At 33.2% G+C, this 23,002-nt stretch overlaps 1 protein-coding gene across 1 annotated transcript in view; it reads left to right on the plus strand.

The window, feature by feature from the left end:
• Positions 1-23,002, plus strand: part of LOC149411578 (serine/threonine-protein kinase 32A) — a 465,118-nt gene that overhangs the window by 200,654 nt on the left and 241,462 nt on the right. Inside the window, exon 4 of the mRNA XM_089646859.1 lies at positions 9,511-9,566. Within this exon, the coding sequence (XP_089502985.1) occupies positions 9,511-9,566 (56 nt within the window). The remainder of the gene's footprint in view (positions 1-9,510; positions 9,567-23,002) is intronic.

Genomic DNA, 23,002 nt, shown 5'->3' on the forward strand with positions numbered 1-23,002 from the left:
AAATTTTATTTGATTAATTTGTGTTATTTCACAATTAATTAATTAAAATAATATATAGTATATTTGCGGCACGTTCCAGAGTGGAAGATACTACCAGTATCGCCCTGGTGTAAGACCACCATTCAGAATTGAAACGTTGCTCCAAATGGCTTTAGCCGTGTTTAGTGACTAGATCTGAATAGCCAGGTACTTCCCCACCTTCCTCTTTCCCTTCCCCACTTACCTTCAGCCTCACAACATCCCCCAATTGGGGATGCCATAGTCTCACTGGCTCCAGACGGGAGCAGTTGGGACTCTTGTGAGGTATTCACTATAAAAAAAAAAAATTAAAAAAAATTGTTCTTGTTGTCATGGTCTAACGGCTCTCTGCATTAACAAACAAATTCTTGTAAAAGTATTACGAAATCTAGGTTCAATCAACGTCCTCCATGATCGAGGGGTAAGGTTCTAGACTATGAATACGGAGGTCAGGGAACCAATCAATAAAAATGCTGGAGTTTGTAATAAGAATTTTGTAATATATCTACTTTAAAATTTTAGTATACTCCATTAGTCTGGAGTCAAACAATAACTTACGTGTACCATATATAATAATAATAAGCCTTTTATTCTGAACTTCTGTTAGGTACATTAATATTAGAAATATTTTGTTTGTTATAATATATCCCGAAGCTCAGTTTGCCTCTTGGCATAGGCCTCCTCTAACAATTTCCATTGGGACCTGTCACGCGCTACTCTTCTCCATTGATGTCCAGCCGTGAGTTTTAGGTCGTCTTCCCATCTCATGTGTTGACGTCCTCTACTTCTCTTGCCATCTCTGGGATACCAGTCAGTGACATTTTTACACCATTTCTCTTGTGGGTCTCGGATCATATGACCTGTCCATCTCCATTTTTGTTGGTCTATTCGGGTAACTATATCGGCAACATTAGTTATCTCCCTTATTTTGCTACATCTCACTCTGTCCTGTTTTCTTATTCCTGTCAAACTTCTCTCCATGGCTCTCTGGCAGCGTCCCACTTTTTCTCTATGGCGTTTGGTGAGTGCCCAAAAGTGTACCATATTGTAAGCATTAAAAAACTACATTATAAGATATATTTCGATAATATTCACTTTCTTCTATTCGCCGACGATCTAAAGATGTTTAAACCTATCGGTAATTCTTCTAATTGTTTAACTCTACAAATGAACTTAAATAAACTTTATGAATGGTGCATCGTAAACAAATTACATCTTAATATCAACAAATGCCAAACGATCAGTTTCCATAGATCTAAAACCCCTTTATTATTCGACTACTCAATTAACAATGCCAATCTGAAAAGAGTTTTTGAATTCAATGACCTTGGAGTTATCTTTGACTCCAAATTACGCTTCTTGAATCACATTAATAGCATTACCAGTAAGGGATTACAAATGCTTGGATTTATTCTCAGAATCGCTAAAGACTTTAATAACATAAAAACTATAAAATTACTATACACGTCTCTGGTTAGAAGTCAGGTTGAATACAATGCAACCATTTGGTGTCCTCATTTCAACTCTCATTGTTTACAAATTGAAAAAATTCAAAAAAATTCGTTTTATTAATTTCAAAATTGGTATTCCTATTATTGAAATCAATTATGTCAATTTACGCAGTAAACTTAACTTATCGAAATTATCTGAAAGGCGAAAAATATTTGATCTCCTTTTATTATATAAAATTGTTCATTCAAGGTTAGACTGCCCTGACACTATAAACTTGCTATCTTTACATATACCTCCAAAATATACTAGACGGAATATTTTATTCTACAACAATAACTTCGCTACGAATTCTGTGTTAGAAAGAATACATAGGTTGGGCAATGAACTTAGTGATGTCGCTGACATAATTTAAAATTAAATAATTAGCTAATTTAAACTTCAATACATTTGAAGCCAAATTAGTCCACCACTTTTTAAATGTAAATAATGTATGAGAAATCATTATATTTTATTTCGATTTTGTATTGTTTGTTTTATACTGTTGCTAAAAATGAAATTTGTAATTTTTATGTACTTAAAAGCCCAATAGGGCGTCAATAAATAAATAAATAACGATTTTAAATCGACTACGTATCTTATTCCAGTGCAGAATGATGAGTTAAGTCTTCCTCGGGCGTCCGCAACTTTTGCTACCAGTGGCTACTCTATAACAAATTGTTACTATTAAAAAAACTACATCATATCGAATTTGCATACCTCTCCCTATGTAATCGAGTTTTCTGTTGTATTTACCTTCTACATACCTTGCCCTGTGGAATCGAGTGTTCTGCAGTATTTACCTTCTGCATATTTTGCAATGTGGAATCGAATGTTATATTGTTTTTACCTTCCGCATACTTTGTCCCGTTGAATCGAATGTTCTGTTGTATTTACCTTCTGCATACTTTGCCTTGTAGAATCGAGTATTCTGTTATATTTACCTTTTGCATACTTTGCGCTGTGGAATTTTAAGGAACAGAATTTTCCAAATTTCACCTTTAACTCGAGTTCCTCAAACAAGCATATTGAACAATCCCGACCGATACATTATTTTCCACAGGAAAAATTAATTAATCATTTATTTTATTTATTTATTTTTTATTTATTTATTTATTTATTGTTTGTTTGTAAATATTACATAATACAATTAATGAACTTAAAATGTCCAACTAGGCGATTGCCCGTTTTAGGACATTCCAGTATGATAAAGTTTTTACATGTAATATATGGTACATTATAGTGTTGACTATTCTGTTGTTAAAAAAAAAAAAAATACATATGTATATTCATACTCTAGAATACTTCCAGTTATATCACGACATATTTTACTATTATTTAGTTGACATAATAACTGAATTAACATAACATAAGCTGAATTAATAGATAAAAACAAGAAAATGAAACTGAATTGAAGAAATTCTGTTGGTAAGGTAATACAAATGTATATTCATTTTTTTTTTTTTACTATTGTTTAGCTGATATATTAAACTAAAGAAATATTAATATATAAAACAAGGAAATGAAAAATAACAAAAAATTAAAAATGAAAGTAAAGAAGGAACTTTTCCTTTAAGGAAAAATATCACGAAGAATTGAACAATTTTCGAACTTTCTTTATGTAAAAATACAGTTCCTGTAATGCTAATATAATACCAATATAAGTTAAAATGTAAAGAAGAATGTAAAGAAAAACAAAATTTACAATTTAATTACTGTTTTTTAGCATATTCTCGCATTCAACTCTCCCCAAGACCAGAAGCCAATTGTTTACCTGCATACGCAGAATATTAGTACTCTTTGCCTTCCATGCATCAGGTATGAGATTGAGCAGTTTAGGGCCTAAGTATGAGAATTGTCTCTGTGCTAAAGATGAGGAAGTGGTGGGCGGAACTGTTGGGTTTTTTTTTGCATGTCTTGTATTATGACAGTGGTTTACGGAAGCTAAGTAGTGCCTCTGTTTTTGAGTATGTAAAATGATTTTCCTCATGTATAATTGTCTTACATAAAGAACACGAAACTCTGCGAACAATGAATCGCTGGGGTACCTGAAAGGTTTTTTCAGTATGACTCTTATAAGCGATTTTTGGGATTTAGCTAAGGGATCGAGTATGGTTTTGGCACAACCTCCCCAACCTAAGGAAGCATAGTCTAGTATGGAATTGCACATTGCAAAGTAAATTCGTTTCAAATCATTTAGACATAGAATATTTCTTATTGCTATAAACAGATGTGTAAGTTTCCTGACCTTTGTGGAAGTAAAGGCTATGTGTTTGTCCCATCTCAGAAATTTATCAATGATAATTCCTAGGTATCTTATATTGTCCACACATTCTAAGGTATTGCATTTACATGTAATAGTGTCGTAACAATGGTGTATTCTAATGTTAATAATTTCTTGTGGTTGACCCGCTTGAGTTGAACTGAAGCAGATGAATTTCGTTTTATCCGAGTTTAGAGTGAGGAGATTACTATCTAGCCACTGTTTAACTTTGTTTATGCCAAATTCAGCTTTAATGCAAGACTCATTCCAGGTTTTGCCTTCGAATAAAAGTACTGTATCGTCAGCAAATGTAATAATGTGGTCTGCAAATGAAGTATTACATAAGTCATTTATATAAACATTAAACAATATGGGACCTAGTGTACTTCCTTGCGGTACGCCATATTTAATATTGGCTGGATCACTTAGAGTACCGTTAATATCCACTCTTTGGCTCCTGTTTTCTAGGTAACTAACAAACCACTTGAAAATTTGACCCTGTATCCCAATTCGCTGTAGTTTATTCAGCAGAATTTTGTGCGAGATAGTGTCGAACGCTTTAGCTAGATCTAAAAAAAGTGCAATGCATTTACTACCTTTATCTAGATTGTTAGAGATGATTTTTGTCAAATTAGCGATGGCGTTTTCAGTGCTTAAACCTTTGCGAAAGCCGAATTGTCTACTAGAAAGGATGTTGTTATTTTCGAGATAAAGGATGAGACGGTTCTTTACAATTTTCTCCATAATTTTAGAGACAGAGTTGAGCAAGGAAACAGGCCGGTAATTATGTATCAGTGATTTGTCCCCACTTTTATGTAGTAAAATGACGATTGACTGTTTTAAATGGTTAGGGAATTTCCCTGAATTAAAGCTTAGATTCGCAATGAACGCAATCGGTATGGCTATGTATACTTTAATGATTTTTAGAAGATTTGATGAAATCTTATCGGGACCACATGCTTTTGATGATTTAAGGTCGTCAATTATCTTCATGACTTCGTAAGTTGAAGTTGTGATTGAGTCTATTTTGTGACCGATCCTAGGGATAGTTAAATTGGCGAGAGCGGTTTCTGATTTCTTACACTTATCGAGAATTTTTTTCGCAAGTGTGTCACCCACAGATGAAAAGTAACTATTTGCAAAGTTTGCCATATCTTTGGGGACTTCAGAGTTTGATGTGTTAATGTATAGCGATTTTATTTCAGAAGATTTATTGATTTTGGATTTGGTTATGTTGCGAAAGGTATCCCAAAAACGTTTTGGATTGCAGTTGTTTTCGTAAATGAGTTTTTTATAATAATTTTCTTTCGCCGATGTAATTAATTTCTTACACAAATTCCTATATTTTTTATAATAACATTGTAATACCAAATTCTCAGGATATATTTTTGCCTTTTCATGAAGATGATTTCTTCTGTGAATCGATTTAACTAGCCCTATTTATTCTGACAGATTTGGTTCCTCAAATTGAACGCTTTTAAAATGAGTATTGATATTTGAAATTTCACTAAATTATCTTCACAAAAACGTTCTTATAATAATAATTATTGACGTAATATATGCATATTCCAATGGTTTGAAAATTCAAAACAGTTACATATAACTTCTTCAATAGTTGTAAAATTACTTTGCGGCGTCTTTGATTACATATAAATGAAACACTTTGCTTACACCACTTTTATAAGTTATGTAAATGATTTGTTTTTTTACACCACTTTTGAAAGTGGTGTAACGTAAGTGATTCATGTATTTATTTAAGTAACATATATGCTGGACTCAAAATACTAAACCGCTCAAGCGATTGGTGTCAAGTATATAAATTTACCATGTTATGTAATTAATTACTCAAAATATCAATAAAGGAAAATATGAATTCACCTAGATTTCACCGCTTATCCCATATGCACATTATAGCATGCGATCACTCAAAACATTTTTTGCAATCTTGGCATAATTATATATTTGGGATTGGTATTTATAACTAGGCTTACCAGAAATTTTAACAATATAAAGTGTATCAAATTGTTATATTTTGCCTATGTAAGAAGTCAACTTGAGTACAATTCTCCTATCTGGAACCCACATTATAATATACATGTACAAGCGGTTGAAAGAATACGAAACAAATTTTTATTTTATAAATTTAAAAATGGGTTTTCCAGGAATTATGTTGAACTACAACACTCTGTTAAATTATATGAATATGCTCAAATTGTTAACCAGAAGAATTTTCAATGACTTGGTATTTCTATATAAAATTCTAAATGATTTAGTTGATAGTCTGGTATTGCTAGAATTGATAAGCTTTCGGATTCCACAACGTAATACTTGAAGTCAGGATTTATTTCAGTGCAGACATTCTGGGACTAACTAACATATGTATTCCTCTTTGCACAGAATACTAATGAAGGGAAACACTTATACCAAGTCAATGTATATCTTCAATTTATATTTAAACAAATATAAAATGTTGTTAATGAAGCATTTCAGTTATGTACAATAAATAATGTATATTTCTTAATGTTCTCATGTAAAAGTCCCAAAAAAGGGCGTTAATAAATAAATAAATAATGTACCAAAAATCGCTCAAGTGGATATTTCACCATTACCAGACATAAAGGAAACGGGCAGTGCAAATAGTGAAATGGACAAAAAGCCTAGTTATAGAAGTACAGTTAAATTAAATGTAATTAATAAAGGCATAAGAGCTTAACTTAACTTAAACAGTCAGTATTGGATCCAAACCTAGTCCGCTTTAGTACAGGACCCCCTAATGAGGAGAACTAAGAAAGTCATTATGATTATATAAAAAATATTACTGAATCTTATAAGTAAAGTTTTCTCCTTTCGAAACTAACCTCACGCGGCAAAATCTTGACAATGGGTGCTCATACCTTGATTTATGTCAGGTCTTATACAAACCTAGTATTCATTCAACTATTACTACACGAGTAGATATTTTTTTTAAATTATGTTTTGTTTAACTGCACTTCTTTTAACAACTGTATATACACATTACTTGTTCTGTAATCACTCTATTGTAAAAACCATTTTATGGCGTTAAAATAAATACATATTTCAGAGGTTGGAGTTCAAAACTCAGAAAACTGAAAAAAATAATTACGCACAGGGAAAAATGAATATTGCTAACTTATTAAAAATATTTTCAAAATATTGGTAATGCGTTTAAAAACGGAATTTCAAGCCTTAACGAATGGATAAAAAGGTTTCCTGATAAAATTTCAGTAAATTCCGAATATATACCTACCGCGATGAAGGAACACGTTTTCTAGAAAATTCGAATATTTTCGCATTTTGTTATGGTATATTTTCAAGGCAATATAAGTGAATTACCAATAACTTTGAACAATTTATTGAAATTCTAAGGACGGTTTGTTTCGGACAATCTGAACAATTCATCAAATTTCAACGTTCATTTTAAAGTTCTGTGAAAGATTTTTTCAAGTTCTGTTTTTATTTCAGTTTTGTCAAGCAACTAACCTACAATGATATAAAAACAGAACTTGAATAAGTCTTTCACAGAACCCGAAAATGAATGTTGAAATTTGATGAATTGTTCAAATTCTCCGAAACAACCCGTCCTAAATCAATTAGCAGTACTCATTTTTCTCTCATGTGTTTATATTATGTTTTACGAAGGTATATAATATTTTACTTCATGCGTACCTCGTTCGGAATGTAAATCTTTTCAATTTCAGAATTAACGCTTGATCTTGATAGCTACTAGATTTGAATCTATATGTACATACATGCGCATGTCCTGTTTCTTTTTGCTTCACAAAACTCCACAAATTAATTTCACTACTAGTACGGTATTCATATTAATTAAAATGAAAATTCTACAGAGAAACATAAATGTTTCATGAGGGATACACAGACTTTATATAAAACTAACAGGCATATTTATTCAACCTCCGTATTTATGAACTAATGAAAAATACCATCATAACCATCACCACTCAGCGCAGAAATGAGGACTTATCCATAAATGTATTAGTGACCCGAGCAACCCAAATATATGAGGAACCAAATATAAGGTCGGAAATCATAAAGCTAACCGATTCATCAGAGCTGAACGGATACCGCAAAAAAAGATAAGGCAATTTATAAGAGTGAAATATACCCCAAACAAAGACAAAATTGAACAGGAGTAAAAAGGATGCGCTTTCTTGCCTTATATTTACAATGTGGCGGACAGAATTGCCAAAATACTGAAAAAAGAAAGCATCAAGACTGTCTTCGGTACCACAACAAAAATAAAAGACTAACTGAGGCCTGCAAAAGTCATGTATGTTCTTGAAACAGATGGAGTTTATAAACTGAGCTGGACGGTCCCTGCGTTTGTCTCCAGGAATTGTGCTGTCTTTTGTAAGGCGAGCTGCTTTCTTGAAGTCCTTCGTTTTATATTTCCTTCGATACGCACACAGATAGATGGTCGAATTGAGATTGATCTTATTAAAAACAATTTTGTTTATAATGGATTGATTTTATTCCGTTTTAAATTCAGATGTCATATTGAGTTGATTTAAGTTCTTAGCTCAGAAGCTTTAAGGTGTCGAATGAAAAGCGAATTTTGTGAATAGTAAGACAATAATAAGACAGTAATTTGCATATTTAAACCAATCCCGTTGTTTTGACATAAAACCCATAGACAAAGCGTAGCATAAACTGACAATAAAATAGAAAAGATGAAATGAGAGGTGACACACAGGCGCAAATTTAATGTAAATCGAGATTAGAAAAAATGAAGTTAATTTTGAACTGACAAATAAGAAAACATGAAGTGAAATATTAAATCAGACAACACAACACCCAACACCGGATGTGACCATGTTTATATGTGCCAAATAGAATATATGATTTCCAAAAGAATATCAGAACACTTTCGAGCATGTAAACTCGTCCACCCTGACAAATCAGCAATTGCCGAATATTAATTGAAACCGACCATTAGCATCGATTGTTTCATGAAATTCTTCGAAAACTTCAAATACACAGAACACGCCTTATTACGGAAAATTCCAAAAATGTCAATAAAGACGACTTAGCTAAGCTCAATAGTTCTTGGTATCCGAGAATTGACGGCTACAACAAAACGTGGCTCATAATGCCGTCTTAAAATGTTGATATATTACCAGCTTTTAGAAGATTGAAGTTGGCAATACGGTATCCATTAATGTAACGTAAAATCAGCCAAGTAAATACAACCTTCAGATGGTAACAGTAATAAGGCCAAATGAGCCGCAGTACTAGTTGGTTAGAAACACGAAAGGGTATTGTTATAAGCCCTAGCTAGTTTGAGGATTGAAAGAATCTGTAAAATAAAATTTCAAAAAACATTTCGTCGCCTTAGTGCTAAATTGACCAAGTAGAAAATTCTTCAATGTCCATTTAAGAAGTAAAAATAAAGTCCGAAAATGATAATTAGTCATTGTACTAAGAATTCCTTACTAATGTAACCTTTTCCTGTACGAAAATAGCTTCATATTAAAAACTTATCATATTTTTCATTGAAATAAAGAAAACCTCCTTTCCTGACAAAAACGCGAATTGGTCTGTTGAACAATTAAGCACTAAGGCGACGATCTGCCCTGATAATAGATACTGTAGTGCTGTCCGAAAAGTTGGCAAAATAAAGTGGTAGTGCAGGTAGGGAAGGGCGTAATACCCCAAAAATAAACCTATTTAATGAAAAATAATTCGTTTTCTCTTTTTTACAGTAAACTTCGACCATTTCCACATTCTCCGAGCCATTGGGAAGGGAAGCTTCGGAAAGGTAGGATTATAAATCATGTTTTTTCATCAATATAATAATGTCACTTGTTATTTTCAACTCATGTTTATTACGCTCAAATTACACTCTCTGCAACATATTACTTTTTCCTTTTAGTCCTTCCTATCTTGAGAGAGATCCTGTCAAAAATATTACAAAAAGCAAAAATACAAAATAACTTTATTTTTTTAACCTGTCCTTTACCGTACTCAAAAACTTTCGATTCCAAAGTGACATGCCAGTAATACAGTAAGATAGATCAGTAAATTGAGTTGACTCAAACACACCCCAAAACCTAATACGATTTGGTTAGTTTAGTTGTGTGTCGACCGTTGAGTTTTGCGTACAGATGACGTGATAGTTGGTTCAATTTTGTCAGTTACTACTTTGGGAAAAACACCCACCACGCCTCCTATTTTATAAAAAAATGCGGAGGCTCTAGTGGCATTGTTAACTAATAACACGAAAAGAAAAAGAAAAACATGGTAAAAAAAATGTCTTTCGGAACGAAAAAATATCAGAAAAATTGTGATTGAATGCGATCGTACCATCTCACGAGCAAAATAAATGATAATACTAGGTGGGGATAAGGTTTTAAAATGTCATAATGTGAATGTGCCATATTTTTTTCAAATGGCTTCAAAAGTTGTGCTTTGACATTTATTTATTATTAAGTTTCAACGCAGCATGAATTTCCTCGTCGTCCTGCACTATGAGCGCGAACAAGTAAGTGTTTATCTGAACGTATCGTGCAAACCTTCAAATAAACTTGAAACCGTGAAAATAGAGCCCATTTTTTTCATTTCCGACGAAATGGCAGTCAACCTTACCTTACCATTGTAACATTGCAGGTACCAAAGCAGAAATAAATTCAGTAATGAACCGAATGCACAGTGCAGGGATTAAATACCACATGAACACCAACGGTACTGAATGTCTATCAGCCTATACAAATATTGTTATTAAATCTGTATGTCTATCTTGATGGCTTTGTAATGTTTATAAATTTTCAATGTATCTAAACTAATAGGAATGTGCTGTTAAGTTAATATTTTTATACTTAGTACATATTTTAATTGTTATATCTCTTTTACTCTCTGATTAAATCAAATGTATTTTTAATTGTATCATATGTAAAAGCCCTAATTGAGCGTGTACAAATAAATAAATAAATTCACATTATGACATTAATTTATCCCAACCTGCGTTAAAACAACAGAATGGAAATTGGTAAAATAATTCGGAACAATAATTCCGCATTCTTCAGGTATGTATAGCTCCATTGCTTGTTTTCAACTAATTCTCTATCTGTCTACAGTACAAATGTCAAGGACAATGACATTTGACAAAAAAATTATGGCACATTCACATTACGACATTACTTTTGCCCCACCTTGTATTAGGTCAAGCCCCGTCAAAAGTCCCTTTTCATTACTTATGTCTGGCATTTTATTTATGTTTATTCATTCGCACGAAAATACGCACAACGGCTCCGTAGATAGACTGAGAAAGTTAGTTCAACTGCGCTACAGATGTTTTAACTTGGTTAGACGGTGGGTGGTTGGATTGTGGTTGGTTTCTCTAGCGGTACAACCATACAACTTGATAGCCATGCCCTCTTTATCGCATACAATACAATAACTTCACACGGTTAAGCTTTTTGTTCGACTCAATTAGATTGATACTACCGCTCTACTAAACTCGATTGTCTGTTAGGTAAGTACCTATTTACCTACTTCCTACTTCCGACTGTGATGTCCTTTCGAAACGTCATTTACGCCATTGTTTTTAGCAAAAAGTGACAGCAATTTGTTTTTCGAATACAAACGAATGTGTGTGCTTTTTTGTGTGGGTACCTACTTAAAAAATAATTTATTTTACTGATGCTTTTTTGTGATGTCGAATCACCAGTTTGAAAAATGATGTTGTAAGCAATATACCTTTATGAGTAATGCGTTCGTGGTACTCGTGTATTTTGTGAATTTAAGTAAAAAATAATTCATATAGTCGCTAAAAATAATATTGATGGAACACCCACAATTAACTGTAAGCATAGAATAAAGACGAAAACTAGTAGTGCCTTCATTACAAATGTGCCACTCACTTAGTATCTTTTGATTCTAGACCATTCAGCACGCGGTCTGTCTCTCTTACGCTTGCGTGAAATTGTTCATTTGTCGTCTCATCTGAATTTCGTAATCAAAGTAAAAGACAATTTTGGACTTATATTTGGATCACGGAGCACGCCCAAAAGGCACTTTGTGTTATTCTTTATTCGATGATTGTAAGAAACAAAATGATTTTTAAAATTTTCTAACCACTCCTCAACCCAACTCACAAAATGCTTGACCTCAACCTTCAACTTTTCTTTTAATCGGAAAAACAATTTCTTCACAAAACCTTGAAAATAGTGAAGTTTAGTAAAAAGTATTGTCAGGTTTGTGAAATTCGGGGCTAAGGTAAAAGGCCCTTCGTTGTAAGACATTTTTGGGTTTGTGGAAATTTACCTCACAAATGGAGAGCCAGTGTTAGGGTTAAGATAAAATGTACCTCGCGGGCCAGATATTCAGGCGGGTTCGTTCACTTTACTTTGGCAAGGCTGTCGATCTCAGCAGCGCTGCACCTGGAGGTTCCACGCTTTATGGTCAACCAGTAATGGGGGTTTGGTTGGTTTCTACGACTAGCCAGGTCTGTCGAGGACAGATTTGGCTCTTGTGACTGGTGAGCCAGCTTCAATCCTAAGAGCTGGTATTATCACATTATTTAAAATAGTTTTCTGCATTTAGTTTTGGTGTAGCCGCTAATTACCGAATACAAAGAACAACTGAGCTTGACACAGTAAACTTTATTTATATTAATGGGATTTTAATAAATTTCAATTGTCCCCGTAATCAGGCGTGCTCTATGCGTTTTGGGTCTTCCCAGAACTTCTGTAACAAATCCAAAGTAATAACCGATATCAATCAAATGTTCGGCCACTTGCCGATTTACCAGGATGGCCGGGCTTACATGCTTAAAGGTGTTCTGATATCCGTTTGGAGATCGTCCGTTCTGTCTGACCTACTTTAGTATTTATTATTTAATAAATATATTTGTACAGCGTCTTTAAGGTGATTTTTCATGAAAACTGTGCCATATAAATTATGCAAGTATTATTATGAACCTTGTTCCATCTAGAACAGCTGAGTTTATAAACTCCTCCTATCTCATGAGGAAACTTGGTTTTGCAGGCCTTATTAAATCAAGTATTTAAGTCGTGGTTCCAAAGACAGTCTTGACTCTTTCTTTTCTCAATATCTTGGTAAATCTATCCGTAAAACAGGGAACATAAGGCAAGAAAGAATAGCCTTTTGGCTCTTGTTCAAGTCTGTCTCCGTTTGGGGTAGATTTGGCTTTTATGAATTGCTTTATCTGTTTTGCGGGGTTACCATTCCACTCTAAAGCATCGTATGACTTTATAAGTTCCTTTCCAATTGTCGATTCTACACATATTCTGGTTGCTCGGGTTACTAAAGTATAGATAAGTCCTCTTTTCTTCGCTAAGTGGTGATATGATTCAGCGTATAGATACCGATTTTTTTCAGCTCCACTGTAACTTAATTTTGCTGTTGAGTGAATTAAGATGGCGCAAAATGGTAGTGTCGTCCATTTCAATACAGCAAAAGGTAGGTAAAACTCCCGGATTGGTAAACAGTCTGTTAGCTATCTTTGTAGACCTGCAGGAGCGTGTAATCGCTTATCCGATCGATTTGTACTGTAGGTCAAGGCCAAAAGCCAAGACTGAGGTTTCGTAGAGATGCTGGCTGCCAGCCACTGACTTTAGTTCTCCGGTTCGCCGCGTTGCGTGTGATACAGGGCGGACTATTCCTTCTAAAGGGCGGCTCACGTTTTTGTGCACTGTGACAGTGTAGTTACTCAGTTTGTCGTTGAGAAAAATAATAATAGATGCTTGTTGAGGATTAGACAAATACGGAAAAGCCAACACACTTGATGTACATTATTTGCTTCTTAAGAGTTTCCCATTTATAATAAAGTAACTATTTAACGATTAGAGCATTTATTTGACATAGAAGACGAGAAATAAGTGCAACTCCGATTTTGATAACACAATATTCATTCGAAAGGTTCAATTTCTCATTGAACCTTTCGAATGAAACTACAAAAATAAATAAACCTTGTGTACAATTTTGTAATGCCATTACATATATGTATGTATTCTTATAATAAAGGTTTGTATTTTTAATATTAGGTATAATCAAAACGTGTTTTAGTAGGTCCCTGGACGTGAAGGCACATAATTTATTTAGAAACATGTGAATACTGGGATTTTTAAGCACTTTGAATATTTTAAATTAATAATGTCATGAGGTTTATGCTTTTGCGTGGAAATGTAATTTATATTTTCACCGTGGTAACGGTTTTTGGTAACTTTTAGAAAACGTTTTTTTTTTAACTTCATTTCTATTAATTTAGAATAGTCGCCATAGTTATATATGTAGTCGGGGACACCGCTAGAAAATTTTAAAAAAAAATTGTATAAAAAATAAATCAACGTTTTTTACTATAATTATAATAATAAGTGTCTTAATTTCTTCTTAAAATTAAAAAAAAGGTCTATATTATAACCTCGTACACTCACATTTAAACTACTTGATTGAAATCTGGGGAAATGCATGTGAAACATATATAAAAATGAACTACAGGTAACACAAAACAAAGTAATCAAAAAACTATTTCATTTCAAACCTAGAACATCAACAAAAAAATTATAAATGGAAACAAAACTATTAAAATTAAGAAAATTGTATGAATATAATACATGTCTCCTTATTTACAAAATAAATAATAAACTCATACATAAATCATTAAAACGTCCCAAGTACACACACACTTTACACGGCACACGATAAAATATATTTAAACACCATACATACTCAATGGCAAGCAATCCATTGGTTACGAGAGGAGCAACACATATAAAAGCCTCCCAGACGAAATTAAAAATGAAAAAAGTGTGGGTACATTTATTAAAAAATTGTTCAGTTTTATGCTCAATCAACAAAACAGTGAAAGTGAATAATATCGTTGTTTAATATATTTATGTGTAATGTATTCGTTATTTCTAGTTAAATAGTGAAAATGTAATTTTCTTTTTATCTAGTATAAAAAATTTTAAAAAAAAGTTCTGTAAGTATTTTTTGGTTTTTGTTATTGTTACAGCTGTTTCGGCTTTCAAGGTTTGACAGTTTCGACTTTTCGACTTTCGACAGTTTGAAAATGTCCTTGAAACAGCTGATACAATTGCAGAACTTATTAATTATATTTTTAAATCTTATATTAGTAAATTGTTTTTAATTTATGTTTTTTTGTTCAGTTGAGTGGTTTAAGTTTCAGTTTAATGTCAGTGTATGATCTATTTCTGATCTCCCTATATTTTGTATCCCGCTTTTTTTAAAGATATATTTTTTGTTCAGTTGAGTGGTTTAAGTTTCAGTCTGTATTTAATATCAGTGTATGATCTATTTCTGATCTCCCTATATTTTGTATCCCGCTTTTTGTTTTAGATAAATATGTTAAAATATTGTTGTAAGTTTTGACGGTTTTGAAGAAAAAACTAAGTTTTTAAAAGTTATTATTTAAATCTTCTTTTCATAATTTACATAAATGAACTCTGCAGCATGGAAATAGATGGAGAAATAATTAGTTACGCAGACGACACAGTTTTATTATTTAAATCTAAGGATTGGAATAAGGTTTATAACATAGCGAATCTAGGAATCACGCAAGTGAAAAAATGGTTGGACTCAAATACACTCACACTAAACATATCGAAAACAAAATTCACAACGTACAGCATAACTAACACAGGACAGCCAAAAAACAATACAAACACCATAAAAATACACGAATGCATAAACACCAACATCTGCGATTGCCCCCCTCTAGAAAAAACAGAACAAATAAAGTATCTAGGAATCCTAATTGACCATAATCTTAGATGGACACATCACATCAAACAAATCACAAATAGACTCCTCAGAACAATACACATTTTCCTAAACATAAGAAACATATATAAAATAAAACAATTGAAAACAATGTATTATGCACTATGCCAATCAATAATAGAATATGGAATAATTGCTTGGGGAGGAGCAACAAACGCAGCTATCGCTCAAATAGAAATCGTACAGAAAACGATATTAAAAGTAATACTCAAAAAACATAAACTAACCGACACAGACCAAATATTTAAAAGCTGTGACGTACTTGATATACGCCAATTATATGTTAAAACACTACTAAACTACATTTTCGACCAAAAAAACAAACCCCAACAAACACAAAATATCACTAATAGACCGGTCAGACAAGCGTACAAAGAAAACATAAAAACTCCGACGGTAAACACTACCTTTGGACAAAGACACCATAAATACCACGCTATTAAAGCATTCAACAGTCTTCCACTTGAAACAAAAATTGAGGAAAATAAAAATAAATTCAAACACAAAATAAAAAAATGGATTAAAGAACAAAAAGACAATATTACCAAAATACTATAACATAAAAGAATAAAACATATACACGCAACACAAAAAAAAATATATAAAACACGCAACACGCACAAACACATATATCATTATAAATGCCGATTTACATTCTCTTTTGATATTTTTCTTTTAGTGTTATAATTATATTTTAATTTTTAATCTTTATTTTTTATTTTAAATTTATCTTTATTTTAATGTTGTTTTTCTTTTATTTTTTTAAATGTATAAATTCTTAAATTATAAAATGGGGGCCTCAGCACGGGTAAACAACCCAGTGAGGCCAACATTACTAAATTGAAATATGAAATATTGTAAAAAAAAAAATGTATCAACAATAAAAAATAATAAAAAATCGGTAATATGCTTAGTCAACAGTTAGAGTAGAACAGTAAGTTACATTATCAACGTTTTCCAATGTGGAAAAATTGTTACGATGCCCAATTAAGTGATGGAAGGAATGTATTAATGAATTAATGAATGTTGTCCAAGTATGGAGTGAATGCGAATCTGACTCAGGCAATTGCGTCTCTATATGAGGGAAGCGTTGCATGTGTTGGGGTAAACGGTGGTTTTACGGGGTGGTTTGATATCACAAAAGGTGTTAAACAAGGCTGCGTAATGTCACCGTGGTTATTGAATCTATACATGGATGCGCGAATTTGAGTAATCTGAAAGTATGTGGCCTGTTGTATGCTGATGATGTGGTGCTGATTGCTAATAGTATGGATGATCTGCAGTCTCTCGTGTCTAGGATGAACGAAGTATGCGTGAAGAATGAGTTAATGATGAATGTAAGTAAGTCTAAAGTAATGGTGTTTGAAAGAGAAAGTACGAAAACAGTGTGCAATATAGCTGTGAATGAGGAATACTTGGAACAGGTGGATGAATTTGTGTATTTAGGAAGCATGTTTACGAGAGATGGGAAAGCTGACAGAGATATTGAAAGAAGAGTAAATGCAGGTAACTCCATTAATGGAGGACTGAACGCAGTTCGTGCTAACAAAAAATTGTCCAGAGAAGCGAAGTTAGCAGTCCACAATGGAGTGCTGGTACCTACCCTGATGTATGGAAGTGAGGCATGGAACTAGCAAAGAAAGGATGAAAGTAGATTGAATGCTGTTGAAATAAGATCCCTGAGGCGTATGTGTGGTAAAACCATGTTTGATCGTGTGAGGAATGTGGAGATCCGCAAAGAAAGCAAGGCTGATGTAAGCGTAATGAGTAAGATTAAGAAAGGGACGCTCAGATGGTTTGGGAATGTAGAGCGAATGAGCGAAGAAAGGAGTGTAAGGAGAATATATGATGTAAATGTGAATGGTAGCAGAAGTCGGGGACGCCCGAGGAAGACATGGCACGACCAAGTGAATCAGATACTTGAGTCGGGTCATGTCAAGAGTCAGAACAATAGAAGAGTATGTATGAGACGATGTATGAATGTGAATGAGGCAAGGAGTGTGTGTCAAGACCGAGTTGTTTGGCGGTCCGTCCTCTCTGCCTACCCCTGCGGAGAAACGGCGTGATGGTTAGTTAGTTAGTTTTTTTAGGAATGTATTTGTTTCTGTGAAAATAGTTTTTTTGATTCTAGGTAATTGATGATTTTATTTTTGATTGTTGTCTCTAAGATTTTAGAATTGTCATTGGACTATATTTATTTGTCTTTTACCTAATTTAAAAATGGTGATAAAAGGTGTGATAGTCCCTATTTTGAATTGTTTGATGAAAATCTCCTTTACGTAATGGATTTGTTTAGGAAGAATATCGGTTCGATAAGTTCATATCATTTTCAAGTATTTTATTGTTTTCAATGTGATTCCATCTCTATCAGGTGAAGATGTTGGTTGAACTTAGATAAAATTAGTATTAATTCATGTTTCGTGGTTGGTTTTGGTGCAAATGTTTTCCTTTGAAAATTTAAGTTATTTTTGAGGTATGTTTTTATGTTTGTGTAGCTTACTAGTTTATGTATATTTTCGTTGAGCGAGAGTATACCGTTATCGGTGTCGATTTCTTCAAATATGGTTATTTTGTGTTGGTTAATGTATGTGATTTCTTTAATTATTTGCCAGATAAGTTTTGGGTTTTATTGGATTTATCTATTTTAGCTTTGTTAATTTCGTTTAGCTCATTTAGTAAGATTAGAGCAAATGTTTCTTTAGTTTATGTAGAATAGTTCAAAGAACAGGGAAAGGTCGTAAGGATTGTTTTTTTTACCTATCGATTGAGTTTGTCCTCTTTTCTTATACACTTTAGTAGGCCAGGTGTAATCCAAGATTTTTTATAATTTTATTGTGTAGGTTTTTGAAGTGTGGTTTTGAATTTTTGATTTAAGGTGTTCAATATATATTTTTAATGCATAAGGTTTTTTCAGTTTGTAGTGATTTTTTAGTTTTTCATGGTCTATAATATTTTCATTCCAGAATCGATTTTGAGTTATTGGACGGTTGTTCTTTGAATTAATGTTATGGATTAAAGTGTAATGGTTAGTTATGGTGGATTGACGTATGATTGTACAGTATTTTAATGATCGTTTTTGTCATTATGTGGTCAATGCAAGTTTTTGTGGGAGTTCATTTATTCATTTTACGTTATATTCTCGTTGGTTCACTTATTGCGGCAGACATCCCGTGAGAGAAGAGGAGTAATTGATAATCCTTGTGAGTGGTGTTTTTGGGTATCCAGTATGTTGAGTTGATGTTCTCAATGATGAATGAAAGGTTCTTGGTATTGCATTCTTGAATTAATATGCAGTCTAGTGATCCAAGGAATTGTGATAAATTTGTAGATGAAGGCGATCTGAAAATAGTAAAGATGCATGTATCTTGATTGAGTTTTATTGACAGTGTGCATCTTGTAGTTTAACTTTTTCTATTTTGTATTCCATGTTATCTTTAAAGTACACAATTACACCATCATTTTGATGTTTGTAAAGTTCTGTATTGAAAACTTTTTGGCTATGGATATTTTTGTGTTCGTGTGACGAGGAATTTATCCATCATTCTGTAAGGATTAGTAAGTCATATTGTAACATATTGGTATTTTTTAGGATTGTTGGTTCAGGTTTCCGTTTGTCGAGTGTTTTTAAAAAATAAAGAGTAAAATGTATGTGTATAGTAGGGTGTCCCTTATATTTCAAAGTTTTTATTTTCTAATGCATAGGTCTTAGTTTTGTTCCTTTGCTTCTAAAACACTCGGATTTTTTTTTGCCTTATTCGGAGCACGATAACCCGTGCCGACTTGCACCGAATCATGTTCATACAAGTTGCGCGGAAGTAGCGGCGCGCACTCGCGGTATCTGTCATTTGTGTTCAGTTATTCTCGTGATTATCACGTATTGTTTTACATTTAAAAGATGGCAGTGGAATTAAGAAGCAATAAAAAAAGTATTTTCTTAGTTGGTGACGTAAATTATCAAATAACAGGCGCAAAGTTACCGTCTAACCGGCAAGTTCTTGCAGTAAAAAAAATTCCAAAAAAAAAACACTTGTTTACAAGCGCCGTGAGGAGGACTTTCAAAACAATTTAAACAATATATTCGATATAGCACACGTTGATGCTTTGGAACGGATGAAAATAGAAGAAGACAAAATATTTTTACAAAAACAAAGAGAACCAGGCCGTCCAGGATGCTTAGCGGGTGTAGACAAAAAGTTAGCCGAAAAAGAAGAAAGGAAAAGAGAAAGAAAATTAAAAGAGAAGAAAAGACATGAGCAAATGTGTTTCGCGAGTTTATCGTCATCTCTTACTACACAAGATTTTATACAAACACAAGGACATACCGATCAACATACCAGCTCTGAAGAAAGCCTCGAGGAACCCTTGCCAACCACCTCTCAAACGGTTTCTTAAACTACTACAAAAAGAGGACGGAAAAACTTTATCACGCCTAAGTTAGTTGCAGCTTTAGATAGATGTCAATTAAGCATAAGGGATTCTGTCTATATTCTTCATGCTGTAGTAGAAGCGCTAGACCTTAGCTGTGATGATTTTCCGATAAACAAATCGTCCATTCAACGCATTCGCACACAGAGTAGAAAAGATAGAGCGGAATCTATAAAATCAGATTTTCAGGATAATATGCCTAAAATGGTGACCGTTCACTGGGATGGGAAATTATTACCTGGGCTGGACGTGAGAAGTTCTAAAGAAGAACGCCTGCCAATTCTAATTTCATTTGGAGAAAAGGAACAACTGCTGGCTGTACCCAAACTGGAGAGCTCTTCCGGCCAGGATCAAGCTAAAGCTGTGTTAAACGCACTTCATGACTGGAACATCGATGACAAAGTTCAAATAATGTGTTGTGACACAACTGCGTCTAATACAGGGCGATTGAAAGGAGCCTGTGTACTTTTGGAACAAAGACTAGACAGGGAATTACTACTCTTTGCTTGCCGCCATCACGTTTACGAACTGGTTTTGAAATGTGTGTTTGAAACAAAAATCCAACAAGTTACTAGTAGCCCTGATATTCCAATGTTCAAAAAGTTTAGAGACAACTGGAAAACTATTAATCCTGCTGCTATTGAAACATACACCGATATCGTCACACAACATTTTTGTAATACAACAATAGAAGAACTGTTGACATTTTATAATCAAGAACTGCAAAAAACCATTGTACGTGACGATTATCCTGAGCTGATTGAACTATCTATTATTTTCTTAGGAGGAGATAATGAGAAAAAAATTAATATCAGACCTCCTGGAGCGATGCATCAAGCAAGGTGGATGGCTAGAGCTATTTACTCTTTAAAGATATGTTTGTTGCAATCCCAGTTCAAAATTAGCGCCAAGGATAAACGAGCACTTCAAGACGTTTGTTTATTCGTTGCGGTTATATATGTGAAACCATGGCTTGGATTTAGTCTGGCGGTAAAGGCACCAAATCAAGATTTGTGCTTTTTAAAGAGGCTTAAGGAATATGAAACTGTTGACAAATTGATCTCCAAAGCAGCCCTGAGCAAGTTTAGTCAACATCTTTGGTACTTGTCAGAAGAAATTGCCGTTTTGTCACTCTTTGATGATGAAGTTAATACACAAACCAAGGGAAACATTGTAGTGAACTTACAAAGAGAGAGTTTGTATGATTCTGGGAAGAGATACATTCCATCGAAAGAAGATATGTCTGATTTTTTGTATGGTAAGTAGGAATACATAGTTTTATTTTTTATACTGTTTTCACTAAACTGATAATAAAACTTATTTATTATTGCAAGAAAATTATTAAGTGATTTTGTGTCTGTCAAAAGCACAAATTTATTTTCTCGATTAAAAATTGATGAGAACTTCCTCCAGAGACCCGTTTCTACGTGGGACGAAGATGTTGCCTATATAGAGGCAAAACGAAAAGTTTTTTCTTTAAGGGCAGTTAATGATACAGCTGAAAGAGCTGTAAAACTTATGCAAGATTTCAATGGTTTGATCACTGCAAATGAAGAACAAAAACAATTTTTGCTACGCTGTGTGCAAGAGCATAGAAATCTGTATCCAGATTGTAAAAAAGAGACCCTCAAAGGAAAATATCCTGCCTGATCTGTAATTTTATCTTCTTTTAATAAATATTCTTTTAAATATAAATATTTAAACTGCTTACTTTGTACTGTTCATGATTTATTCCTTCTGTGTACTCCCTGTGTGTAATAAAAGTTTATTATTATTATCATTATTTCAATTGATTTCAATACATAACGGAAAGGGTTAAAAACAGCAATTTTCAACATCTTCAGAGCTCTGTCGGCACGGGTTAATGTTGACGTAGGAAGATAAAATTTTGTATTTAAGTAAGTCTGGGTAGTTCAAAAAGAAATAGTGGGTATGCATTTTGATATCAAAAAAAAAAAATTTCAACCATATAAGGGACGCCCTAGTGTACCTATAGGTTTTTCAAATCATCTTATCAGGTATAGCGTTAGAAAGTATTATTTCAATAAAATTTGAATCTTTAGTTTTTCTAAGAAGATTTTTTTCAGATTTTACCCAAACATATATATATTTTTTTTTATGGGCTCTTTTTTGGCATTCCAGTACTGATTTGTATAGTACTGAGTTAATTTCGCATCTGGATAAGCGTATTGGGCTCCTTGTACATTGATTTTTTTATAGGATCACTTTGTTTTTCAGCTACCATGGCGTATACATTTTTGAGTTCTACAAAATTAATAGTGATTTTTTAAAATTATTTGGTTTTGAAGTTGTAATTTCTAATGCGTCATCTGGTGACATGGTAACGCCTGAGAGCTCACCGATCCGCGTTACAGTATGGACTGGAAGTATGTTGTTCTGTAATTTTAGATCGCTAATTTCAATACTGTTTAGAAGTCTTATTGTTCAATATCTTCAAGCTGAACTTCTGCAATAGCCAGTAACCAGTCTTTGTTTTCTGTCTGTTCCTCCTTGAGTTTAATTACTTGTTTAGGTGTAACTATGATTTGTGACAGTTTATGAATGATGTCGTCGTATTTATCTTTTATGAAGTTATTGAAGGCTTTTATTTCAGCTCAGATTCAATTTTCTTAAACATATCTTTTTTACATATATTTATCTTCTATTATCTATTTTAAAACTTTAAAAAAAATGGTTCGCCCGAGTATTGATCCTTCCTACCCAGAACTGAAGTCAACAACTCTACTAACCTCGCCAAATTCCGATCGGGTAGGACCGACATTTATTTGTAAAATTCAAAATGATGTGTTTAAATTTTTTTCCTTCGTTTGTAGATTTACCTATACTATTTTTAGGAGTTATTTGGGTGTTTTGTTATCATCACAATCTGATCCTAGAAACCTAACTGCTCGCGAACCTCGGCTCTAAACATGAAGAAGCAAACCTTCATAAGTACTAACAACAGCTGATAGATAAGTCCATAACTTCAAAGATCTATCAACACAA

This window comes from Hesperophylax consimilis, chromosome 25 (genome assembly GCF_061612785.1).
Source record: "Hesperophylax consimilis isolate HC1 chromosome 25, BYU_Hcon_1.0, whole genome shotgun sequence".
Taxonomy (NCBI): Eukaryota; Metazoa; Arthropoda; class Insecta; order Trichoptera; family Limnephilidae; genus Hesperophylax; species Hesperophylax consimilis.